Source organism: Tauraco erythrolophus, chromosome Z (assembly GCF_009769465.1).
Source record: "Tauraco erythrolophus isolate bTauEry1 chromosome Z, bTauEry1.pri, whole genome shotgun sequence".
Taxonomy (NCBI): Eukaryota; Metazoa; Chordata; class Aves; order Musophagiformes; family Musophagidae; genus Tauraco; species Tauraco erythrolophus.
In genome coordinates, this window is record NC_141496.1 from 91,722,887 (window position 1) to 91,735,599 (window position 12,713).

Below are 12,713 nucleotides of genomic sequence, written 5' to 3' on the forward strand. Positions count from 1 at the left end.
CACTTTGCTAAATGTAATTTGTACTTGTATTGTGACTGAACTGTATAATACAATTGCTGCATTCTGCTAAATGTAATTTGTACTTTCACTGTGATTTAAGTGCACTGCTGTATCACTCTGCTAAATCGAATCCCATGTAAACTCAACTAATTTCAAATCAGAAAAACCTGTGTTATTCATTAAATCCGTCACATGTGAAATATCTAAAAGAGCCTGGTCAGAGGGCATTATACCATGACGTTGAGTGGCAGAGTTGGCAGGATATTGCAGAGGGTAAGCAGTACCCATTAAAGCAGTAATGGTCGCTTTGGCAAAAAAATGCTTTCAGATTTGGTGTTAGTCACAAATAACAACCTAGGAGAGAAAACCTGCATTGTGATTAAGAACAGGTAGTGATAGGACTGGCTGCAGACAGGACCACTACCATTTAAAAGAGGACATAAAATTAATGTAAATACTAGCAAAGGCTGGAAAATTCTCACCAGTAACTTTGAAACGCAGAGATGGGAAAACCATAACCAGGATTTTTCATGGACAGCAGAACAAAGCCCTGATCCCACTGATACTTAGGATAAATTCGAAAAATTGAAATGTTCTATCAAGTTGAAGACAAGAGAGAAAAGCAGGGCTTCACATGTTAGTTGAACTGCAGAAGTTAGAAGAGCGGAAACGAATACGTAGCATGCTAGAACAAGAAAAAGAATCATAGAATCACAGAATGGTTTGGGTTGGAAGGGACCTCAAAGATCATCCAGTTCCAACCCCCCTGCCATGGGCAGGGACACCCTCCACTACACCAGGTTGCCCAAAGCCTCATCCAACCTGGCCTTGAACACTGCCAGGGATGGGGCAGCCACAACTTCTCCGGGCAACCTGTTCCATGTAAAAAATTTCCATTTGTATATATGTACATTATAGCAATTCCAGTAATTCCACCTGTCTTTACACTGTGTAAATTTAAAGAATATTCACTGTATTTATAATTTAGTTCAAAGAGTTTAGTCCATCAAAATAGAAACAAAAGAAAACCTGCTGGAATTTACTGAAAAAAATGTAGCTGCCAGTGCAAAACCGTTAGAAGAACTGAATACAAGCTAAAGATTGGCAGGTACGTACTCTCTTGAAAAGCTTTAATTCCAGCCAGGAGATTTGATCTGTAGCTAAAATCAGATTGGCATTTTTAGGAACTGCTAATCCCATCCACACACATGCTTTCTGATTTACTAAGGAAATATCATAGTTTGCACCTAGTTTCAAGACCTTACTAAAGCTCATTTAAGGTAACCAACTCCAAACGTTGACAGTGTATTTCAATTCACATTCATTTCAGATAATTAAGGATTACTCAAACCTGAAGGCCTGACACGTATATCTTTATCCCAGTATTGGTACATATGATGTCAACAACGTAAAATTAGTGTATTATAAAGGATTCAATGAAATACATATGCTTCTCTACATAAAAGCCAAAAACATTATTTTATTTAATTCTTCCTCTTTATTTAAAATTAGTATCTTGTGAACCTCTGGAAACTTAAGGGATGACCCCTGCATACCAGCACTGGAGCAGTCCCTACATTTGTCAATTACCCACTGGAGTTAACAAACATGCCTTATATTATCAATGTTAAAACATTAATGTAGTATGCTTTTTCTCCCCAATTTTCTTTCTGCCTTCTAAGAATTTTCAAAGCTATCACACCACCTAATTCTTAGTGTTGTCTAAAACACTCTGCAAAACTAGTCCAACCTACTTGCCAGTATGTGCATCTGCACAAAAGTGGAAAAACACAGAAAACTTTCTCTCAACCTTCAGGCATCTCTTGCCTATTAACAGAGTCGCTGAGATTGACAGAATTATTTGGTACTTCTTCCTTATTCTAGAAATCAAAACGTACTTTCTTGACTACACTGCCAAGTACCAGTCAAGCAAATACCCAAGGATTTAAAGCTCTTAAGAGTGTTTTAGAAATATTACAGAGGAGATTCACCAACATACTCTCATTCTATGCTACTCTAGAGACAAAAAACAGCACCAAGCCAGGAAAACATATTTTAAGGTTACTTTATACCCCTCGGGCAGCAGAAATCTAACCTATGTCAATATACCATTCCAGCATAAGTGCCTCTGGCAAAACACAAGTGAAATGTTGAGGAACCAGGTTTCTTGAACGCTTACAGTTAAGGTTGTGCTGAAGTTCTCCACTGAACCAAGGCCTCGGGAAGTTACTTATCTTCATACATTAAGTATGGAAGATGTAAACCAGAAAGACTCGATCACAGATCCAAATTCATATGACAAATCAATGTCTGAATTGGAATTATAAATTAATAGCTTCAGGCTACAGTCCCTGCACAGATCACTAAAACAAATATCCCATAAACACTCCATACACAATTCCATTCAGACTCCCTCAAGGATCAATTTCTTAGGTGTAATTATTTCGTACATTTAAAAAATATATATCACACACATTTACCAGCCAAGAAAACGCATTTAGTAAAACCCCATTGGCATGAAAATCGAGTCACTTCCAATACTGATGGTTTACAAAGAAGCTTCAGATTTTGACAAAGGCAATGATAACTCCATTGGAAAAAAATTACTACTATGATATCTTGGAACTAGGATAATTTATTGGGCAATCTTCTGTACCAATACCTCAGGGAACTAATCCTCGTTAAATGTAAGTCATACATTTTCTGTGTTTCTTTTTGGACTGTAATTATAGAAACAGAAGCTCAGCTCCAGAAGATAACCTTACAGAAGAGACACCTGTCTCACTGGCAAACATCACATCCAGTTTGCCTACCGACCCCATAGCCACCCTTGAGAAGGCTATTGAGAGGCTGCACTAATGCAGCAGGAAATCCACCTTCATTTTGGCATACTTGAAAATGAGAAATTATACATGCCCCTGTATCTAAGATAGCAGTTCTATCCACTCCTTTAGGAGGCAAAATACTGTATTTCAAAGGTAAGAAAGCTGCATAATTAGAGTTGTAAGGTTCATCTAGAGGACAATGAGTCTTAATGATCACTACACATACCACTGTCCAGCAAATGAGGTGTAAATAATGCTAGAGGGACTGGTTTGTATTCCCCTCTTGAATCAAAATAATGGCTACTCTTAGACCCTGGCATTTGTAGGTGTCCACTCCAAGGCAGGTTAAGCATTGCTTGTGAGATGTCAAGGGTCAAGTGCCACCAGTGGCAATAACCAGAGCTGTCAGTTCTTGCCATTTCTGGAGATCAGCTGCTAGCTCACGAGGTTGACAAGAGTACTGGATATGCAACAAAAGCTTGTGTTTGACCTTTCAACACCTCCACTTCCTAAATACCTACTAAAGATTCTACCACGATTTTGTAAGCTTTTCTGAGTCTTCAGGGTACTACATGCTACCTAAGTGTTAGAACTTTTTGTTAATTATGGTACTCAAATCTTGAAAATTTAATTTAAACAAATCAGAAGCAATGTAGGTGCCAGAGAAAAGGAGAGAAAATACATTTTTCTAGCATAGTGATCTCATTGCAAGTGGTAGGTAGTGCCAGTCTCTTCCAGTGGTAGATGATGAAGTATGAAAACCAAATTCTGTACTTGATTAACTCATACTCACGCAAAAGCAAAATATTTTTAAAGAAGTAAAACTCCACTCAAAAAAACCCCAGATCAATACAGAATGGGAATGAAGGCAATAGTGCAAATTATAGTATTAATGCGGGAAAAATAAACACGCCTCTATCAACTGGTTAACAAATTCTTCTCTACCTCCTAAGTAACACCAGAAAAAAAGAGTTAACATTTCTTTCTGAAACAAGCAAGATTCTTCAAGCAGAATCGGCATTTTAAGCTCTGAAGCAAAAGAATCATAATTGCATCTACAAGTGTAATTTCCCCCTATTTCAGCATGCTTAACCTATTTATGAAATTACTGAACGTTCCTTACATGGCTTGAGTACTAGTTCAAGCACATCCCACAGGATGCGGAGAATGAATGTAAAAACCAAAGAAGCTTTATTTTATGTCATAGCAGAAGGAAAACTACTGCTGTAAAACTAGCAATTTCCAATAACAAAACTCTTGTTCAAGCCTCTCTCTTTACATCCACAACAGTCTTGTCTCTTTCTGTTTCCTTATCTTACAAAGTAACGAAAGCAAAATGACTTTGAACTTCTGAATCATATTTAAAACACTAAAAAATATATACGGAGAAATTCATACGGAACTGAATCTATTCTAATTCTAATAATACACTATTATTATACCATTTAGGGCAATGGGGAAATTTTAGTCAACTTGAATCTAGAAACAGTTTCTAATGTTGCGTGCCCAAAAATTGCTGGAAAGAAATCTCTGGGACCAATCAATGTGCAACCAAAGTCACTACGCTCGCTCCTTCTGCTGAATTTGCTCTTTTATTGCTTAAGTGAGCAGAAATATAACTGCATTAAATACAAAAGAATAATATTACCACAAGCTAATATACCGCATTGAGCATAAGACCAAGGTTCATTACGTAAAAATTTCTACTATTTTGAGTGTGACATACAGCTCATGCTGTACTGCTGCACGTATTTTTCTAAACTGGCAGCCTGAGCTGCAATTTCTAGGATTGATTCCCCAGTCGCCCGTATTTCTCACTGCTCTGTCCTTTAGGCATTAGTTCCACAAAAACAATCCCAATAAGGGAGATACAGAAGTCAGACATACATAGGGAAGGGCTTCGGGAAGAGTAAAAATAAAAAATAAAATTAACACCAACAGATCACAAAGAAACAATGCAATCATTTTTCTGTAGAAGAAACATTCAGATCATAAACAAACATACACATAAAGAAGTATATGCAGCGATAAAAACTAAATACAAAACTCAATGTCCAAGAAATCCTGCGAAAAAAAAAAAAAATTTCTGCCGAAGGACTCTGTATTAATAGTGAATCCAGAAAGTCTCTGCTAAGATTTAAGCACGCTGTCGAATACGATAGTATTCTATTTGCAAAATCATGCTTCTGAAATGGTCGACAGTGTCAAAGAATGCTGCTTTCCTATTATTAACAGCCTCTGATCACCTCCATTCATAGAAACTTCCTCACAGAACCCTAGTATCTGAAGGACTTCAAATATATTAATTTAAATATAAATTATCTGTATTAGAAATGGCTACAGACTATCCAACTTACAGAAAGTGGCATGATTTGCAGATGAACTCTAAAGGCTCGATTTTTTTCATTTTTCATAACAACACTAGCCCTTATCATCTTCCTCCATTTTATTTACATTTGTAATTTTACTGGACCTAGATAAATTAAAATATAAACTAACGTATCAATACACAACTCCTTGTAAAGGAACAGATGAACTCAAAAATTATGGTTCCAAGAGACTATAGCATCATAGCTATTACCAGCATCACTTTTGTTCAAAAAACACGGAGAACAAGAACTGAGTAAATCTGCATGCTGAATTACATTTCTGGCAACTCCAGAATATGGATGAAGCACCTTCATAAAGAGGAACGTAGTCATTAGTACATTGATACCGATTACTCCCCTGACACCTGACAACAAACATGCTTGAACATGATCAGAAAAATCTCCTTTGACTGGCACTCATCTAGCCACAGATCTTTAATCCACATGCCAGCATGCACCAGGAAAGCCAATGGGGCTTCACTTTGCCCGTCTCCCTCAGTGGTTCTTTGTGGATACTAAAAAGCTAGAAGCAGAGAAATTTTTCAGCTCCTGTAGCATCCTGTGAAAGTTCTTTTTCCCATGCAGGCTGGCTGAGAAACAGTTTGAGGTTTTTGTGAACTAAGACTTTATCTTGCACCTGTAGCTTGTTATGCAGTCTTGTTTGTGGCACACTGGGAAAGTTGTTTTGAAATGGGTGTTGCAGCATTCAGCCCATCACTCTGGGAGGTGGGTGGTCAAGGGACCGATAGCCCTGGCCATCCTTGTGAACAATGTTATATATATATATATATATATACGGATCTGTAATTAAAAAAGATCGTGGCCGCTGCTGCTCCTGCTGGTTGTTGTTGGTTGGCATTGGCATTTTCTTCTGGACCTGAATTCTGCATCGTTCTTCTCTCCATCCCCGGCACGACAGCGACAGTTCTTCACTCTCTGTTGTGGATGGAAACATTCTGCTCACCCAAAATCTATTGTTCTTGCAAAAGCATGCTGATAAATCAGATCACAATGAGAAACAGACGCATAATAATAATACCAAATTCCAGTTCCAGCTAGGAAACACCAATAACTGCCATGTCCAATAAAACTCTTAATTACTTCCTTCAATCAATAAGCAGACAGGTGCTCAACAGCTACTCGAAATTATTCTAACACAACATTTTCTTTCCTAACCAAAGCACACCCTTATCTACCAGAACAACAATAATCATGTAAAGAGGAAAGACTGGAAGGTATACGACTTCTTGTTGCGATGCTGCTACTATCACATAAAATTAAGACACCAGGAAGCTGACAAACTACTGAACAAGACAGCAAATGAAGAGCAAAATCCTTGAGATTAACAAATCAGTGTCATCATATCATCATCGAGCGAGATTATATCACACACAGTCCATGCTTAAATAGGAATTTTACACTATGTTTTAGCTGTAACGTTGAAAAAGTATCAGCAGGCAAAAGGAACAGAATCTCTGATTAAAAGAGAGCAATTTCACTGCAACCTACCACATATTTAAATCTTTAATTACTTTACTAGATGAATCTTAATATCATCCTTTTTGTGTAAATTACCATAACACTTTTTGAAATATGCTCTGTCTAGCCCTCAAGGTATCTAAATATATCCATATGTGATACAGATCACGGGCCTAAGCTGTCTCTAATTTTCAGAAAGATGCTTAACAGCTAATTGAAGTATCATGCCTAGCAAAACTGTGGCTCAGATGAAAAAGAGTACGGCTTTTCCGAACTAGTGAGACAGAAGACACAAACCAATGACTTCAGGCTTGGAACACGGAGAGAGATGTATTGAGAGACCAGTTAAAACTACAGCACCCAGCTCAACGATGCCTACGTTGGTACGAACTCAAAGCATAATATTCCTTAGTTACAAGAAGAAGAATCCATTAACAGGCACGTTGTCTCCCTCTGAAGTCAAGAAAGTTTATCCATGGCTGTAAGAAACAGCTACCATTGACTAGAGGTAATAATTAAGGAAAGAACAAGATTGGGAAGCCTAGCAAGGCTCTTCTATCACTTGAAGTATAAAACAAGAGCTGCAAGGAAAATGCAGATACAACGTGCAGGTAGACAGTGAAGCGTTCAGCTGTGCTGCACCAGACCTGCAGCCACCGACACGGGACCAGCTCCCTTCTGCACCAGACAGAGTAACAACAGGTCTAAGGGAGTGTGAGGAACAATCTCCACTTCTGCTAACTGAAGAGATCCTGGAGAACAGTACCTGAAAAACCTGTGCGTTACAGAAGTAAAATGTTAAGGCGATACGAAAAAGGAACGTATTTGTTTTCCATTTTGATGGATAGTTTTGATGCACAGTCCAATAAGCTTCACAAGCCGCATCTGATAGAATAAAGTATCTTTATTCATCAGCTTTGGCTGGCTGTACATGTGACTGCTGGGTAAAACAGATTTACTTTTTCTATTTACTTCAGAGAAGCAAATCCCAGTCTTGGGTAAATTTCTTAGCTTTTGCAGTCTGCCTGACAAGGTGTCAGTGCTCTGAAGTTAAAGCACTCAAGTAAGTTTCCAAAAAGTGCACCTGAGAAGTTCTGAGTATTGTTTTAACGTTTTTGCTCGCTTTTGTGGTAGCTAGTTACAGAGCACTGAATTTCATGGCTGCAGAATTATTTACTTATTTATTTTGTACAAAACTCTGTTCTATATATCACTGTTGTTTGTCTTCATTATTTATGGACACGATTCTTTTTCTTAATTTCTCCTTCATCACTTGAAGTGCTTGAAGGTACCATTTGTATACAATAACATTCATATCTGCAATCTATAGTGAAGATGTGGACAAGCATATTCAAAACGATTGCCTAACATTACACTTATTTATGGACTTAAGTTAAACAATGGAATTTCGTGGTCACTACTCAGCATTAAAATAAAATTCTAAAAAATTACTTAAAATATCCAAATGCCAAATCAGAAGCCCAGTCCTATGCATTCCCAGGAAATCCATTTACCCTGCTTCCAGTTGCTTTGTGCCACTTAAAAGTATGCAGAAAACGGCTCTAAGAAAATTTCTCAACAATTGTTCAGCTGGGGAAACAGAGAGGAGACCTTTTGCTGCTTTCCACTACACACAGGTTATTTTCAATATGTCTAAAACCAGAACTGTTTTCCGCTTCTTTTTATGCTTGTGAAAATATGGTACTTACTTTTAATGTCTTGCACACTATACGCTACTTGCAAACCTGCACACTACCTAGACGTGTGCTACTACAGTTAGAAGCACATCTAAAATATGAGACATGTAGATGAAATACGCATCAAAACCAGCTTTTAAATGACTACTTTGTATCAATAGAGTAAAACAGATTTACTAAAACTACAGGGAGAGATGTTCATTCTTTCCATACAAAACTAAGCAAAAGCCTGGAAATCAAGTCATATGTAAAGACTCTTGACAAGCTTTCCATGATACTCTTTTTCTTGAAGGAGAACTATACTGTCCGGAGACACTGACCCTCAAATGTCCAACATCTATCAAAAAACAGACAGCAAGGAAAAATTAGCTTTAAAGCAGTATAGAGGACTATAGCTTACACCTAAGATTCATATTCAAAGGATTCTTATGTCTTTTATTTATTCAAAGGAATCTTATTCTTTTATTTATGTTTACACAATAAAAAACTCGTTCTTAAACACAAGTGCTGTGAGTTCTAACAAGGAATATTTGATCAGTGAATATAATTGGTTTAAATGACATCTTATTTTTCAGAGCTTTTTGCAAAGACATCCAATGTTTGTAGAAGAATTTGAGCACGAACAGGTAAAAAGTACATGACCTGTATTTGGATTCAGAGGCCTCACTGTTTCTATCTCCTATGCAGAACAAAATTATATCATCTTGGTTGGTTTTGCAAATACCTGTATATACACAGTCTCATAAAGACAGAAAAAGATCATCACTCACCTTCATCACTAGTTGCTTGCTGTTTAACCAAAGTCATTGGAGATCTAGCTGGGGGTTTATTTAGTGGATGACGCCAACTCTTAGAGATCTTCTTTCTTTCAACTTCAGCTGACTGAAAATGAAAAAACACAACTAATTTACTACGTAATTCTGCAAAGTTAATTTTGATGAATGAAAACATTCTTCTGTAAACGAGCACAGATGTTGATTCTGTAAATACTATCAGGGTACCTGACGCACCTTTAGTGTACCAATAAAACATTTGTCTCTCATTTAGAATACATTCTTTAATTAAAAAAGAGCAATCCTTGTCAAACACAAATGGTTTGAGGTATAAGTTACTGCAACTCTTTCCAAACTATAGAGCACAAATCCTGGTTTGCTCAGGTGATGTTTGAGAGGAAGAACAGCCCAAATAATTCTGCAGAACCAGAAGTACAATACAGCAGCTAACCATGGTTGGGGAATGAGGCAGAAACCCACTGACTTCATTTGTGAAAGAAATCTGAGAAAGTAAGGAAATTATATGGAGTTGAGATAATAAATTAAGATACGCAATTAACATGTTGATTTGGGATATAAGGAAACTCTTTTCGCCCTCAAGCACCTTTATGTAGATTCACCTTTAAGCTCTCCAATCTTCAAGAACGAAAGCCAATGCTACAAACTCTAGAAGTGTGGCTTTCACAACTCTAGATTTGAGTGCCCGTGGGAGAAGCATGAAGCAAACGAGCTGCAGATGGTGCCTGGAGGTTCAGGAGCAGAGCACACTGGCAGAAAGGTGGGAAGGACAGAGTCTCACACGATTCCCATGGACCACAGCACTCTGCTCCTCAACACCCTGAATCTAACCTAGCAGTTACACACATGCTCCTTGACTGATTTGAGGGTTGAAAATTACTACGATAAAATGGAAAGAAAATTACAAAATAACCATCATATTTACTGCCATAAGCAGAGGGAGGAACATGTCATTAAAGCACAGGACAGGTTTATGATCTAGAAAAAGTTTCCAACTAAGTAAAAAAGGGAAAGAAGATGATACTTTTTTATTCCATCTGTACAGCATGCGTCCTCACTTATAATAAAGAGTATGCAATTATACTGAAGAATATTTGAAACTTCATATATAAATGGCTGAAAGGCACAGAAAGAGATAAATATAATCTCTAACATGCTGACTGAAACACTGAGGTGTTTATACTGCTCACTATTACAGTGAAAGGGCTGGAGCCAAGATGATTACAACCCACAACACTCAAAAAAAATAATTAGTGCACAGTTCATGCCTGTGAAAGGGTCAGCATGATTTTACTTTGGGTTTTGAAGTATATTTCCCACTAAGTCTGGCAATCTGGCAGAGGATTTCCTGCTTGCTCTCTGCCAAACTGGGACTGAACTCACAACTCAGCACTGGTGACTGCCACCACAGCTTAATTTTTCATTATGTTTGCCAAAGTCAGAGCTGCTCACCTCCCATAGCAGAACAGTAAGGGCAAAAAAGACTGTAAGTTTGTAGATGCCACAGTGACAAAACAGTATTAAACCTACTATTTAAAAAAAAAGATCCCTTTCATTAGAGGGTTCTTTTCTTTCAAGTGTTTCCTTTACATGTTTTAGGCCACTTCCAAAAGCCAAGAATGGCAAGTTTCAGACCATGAAATCATACTGTCCATATTACCCTGCTATAGCCATGTCTGGAAGATTCACTTTCTCCAACTACACATACAATTTCAACTAAAGCACGAAAGTCCATCAGATTTCATAAACTATGTGAGATGAGATAATATAATAGAATGAAAGCAAACTTTGCTTCCATCTACTCTGATGCACAGATGCTCCCCTCAGCTTTGCTTCATCCACTTCCTCATTTGAGAAGGGCATCGGTCCAAAAATAAACTACCATGTGCTTCCACACTGACATGTTCTGTCCTTGGACAGAAAGTGTCTCAGAATCGACCCATTCTGCAGACATTTTACCAGCATACTGTTAACTCTCCTTAAGACTCAGTAAAAATAGCTATTTTTTGAAACACAAATACATGATACCAAATACAGCACTCATGTCTAGTAATTTTAATTTCATGTCAATTGCAATAATTAAAGCTGATAGCCTTGCTCTTACTGGCATGATGGGAATAGCTTGAGAATAGCTGCTGACAGGTCAGATTCAGAAATATAAAGTGAAATTACCAGATATCTAAAATCAGAGGAAAAATACATCAACAAGCAAGCTCCAGAAACGTTCTGCTTTTGGATCCAAATTCCCACTCTTTCCTGAACACTTCAAAACACGTTCAAATTAGCATCTGATTAAAATCATGCATATTCTTAAGCGCTTTAATATGGATATCAGGTCTCATTAGAAACATGTTCATTCACATTTCATTAAATCAGGAATATATTACTATAATGATGTAATTTGCTTCACATACACTGGATGTTTCCATGTCATCTTGTTCATCTTTTTTCACAATGGCCACTTCTCCGTGTTCCAAGCTACTTTCACAGCTTTCTACGTCGCTGGCACCATCCTCTGTCAAGACATTTTCCTCTTTATCTCGGTTTTCTGCTTCAGAAGCATGTCCCTCTGACTTATGGCACGGTATGGATGAAACAGACTGATTCTGAGACTTCAAATTCTCTTCTTTACTACAGCTATCAGAAGCAGGCATGCAGGTCAGGGAATCTTCAAATGTAGAGAGAGGATGACTGGAATCTGTCCTGTCCTCATCTTCCATTTTTGTTTTCTCTAGTACAGGAACAGGGCTCAAAAATGAGTCTGAATGGATGCTTCCTGTAGATCAAGAATAGGATTTGTTAATAAATCTCACTTTATATTACTGTATTTCATTTCACAACAATCCGAGTTATCCAAATTCAAAGTGTGGTTCCTCATTTAGAAATCCTACAGAAAAGCAGCTGGTAGAAGGACATACACAGACGTGGAATATAGCTTTGATCAAAGAACAAATTAAATGTAAATGCTTTGAGTTTGGCATGTGAAATACTGTTTTAATCATTTAATAGATATTTTGTATTTGAATTACCATAGATCTTCATGTCACTCAAAATAATCAATATTCATGTAGCTTGTTTACTCTGACAGCCAACAAGTAGTTTGACTAGTTGGGGAAAAAAAAAAAAAAAAAAAAAGGTTGGCATATTGAACTTTATACGCTGCATTTATACCTATTATGCCTGTTTTAAAAATGAAAATAAACAAAGACTAATGGTTTATAATTAGGAAGATATATTTCAAATAGATACCAAGAATATTTTGAAAACAGCAGCACCGGTCTGAAAATGAGAAACAATTAGCATAACTTTACATTTCAACAATTAGCATAATTTTATATTTCAACATGCTGAAGGGTGAAAATCTGTGGATTTTACTTTATAAAAATTCTTCATCTATTGATGCTTGCATGAGATAGACAGAACAATGGATTAGAGAGGTCACCCAAAAAAACATGATCCTGGATAACTCTATGACACACACCACAGTGAATTTTGATTCAGCAGCACATCCAAGGCATTAAAAACAGTAGTCTATGTAAGTCTCTTCCCACT

The 12,713-nt window shown here is 37.2% G+C and overlaps 1 protein-coding gene across 1 annotated transcript in view; it reads right to left on the reverse strand.

Moving 5' to 3' along the window:
- The window catches only part of KDM4C (lysine demethylase 4C), a 286,953-nt gene that overhangs the window by 112,977 nt on the left and 161,263 nt on the right, over nt 1-12,713 (reverse strand). The window contains exons 11-12 of the mRNA XM_086628662.1: nt 11,576-11,937; nt 9,141-9,252 (exon numbers count right to left, since the gene is read on the reverse strand). Of these exons, the coding sequence (XP_086484788.1) occupies nt 9,141-9,252; nt 11,576-11,937 (474 nt within the window). The remainder of the gene's footprint in view (nt 1-9,140; nt 9,253-11,575; nt 11,938-12,713) is intronic.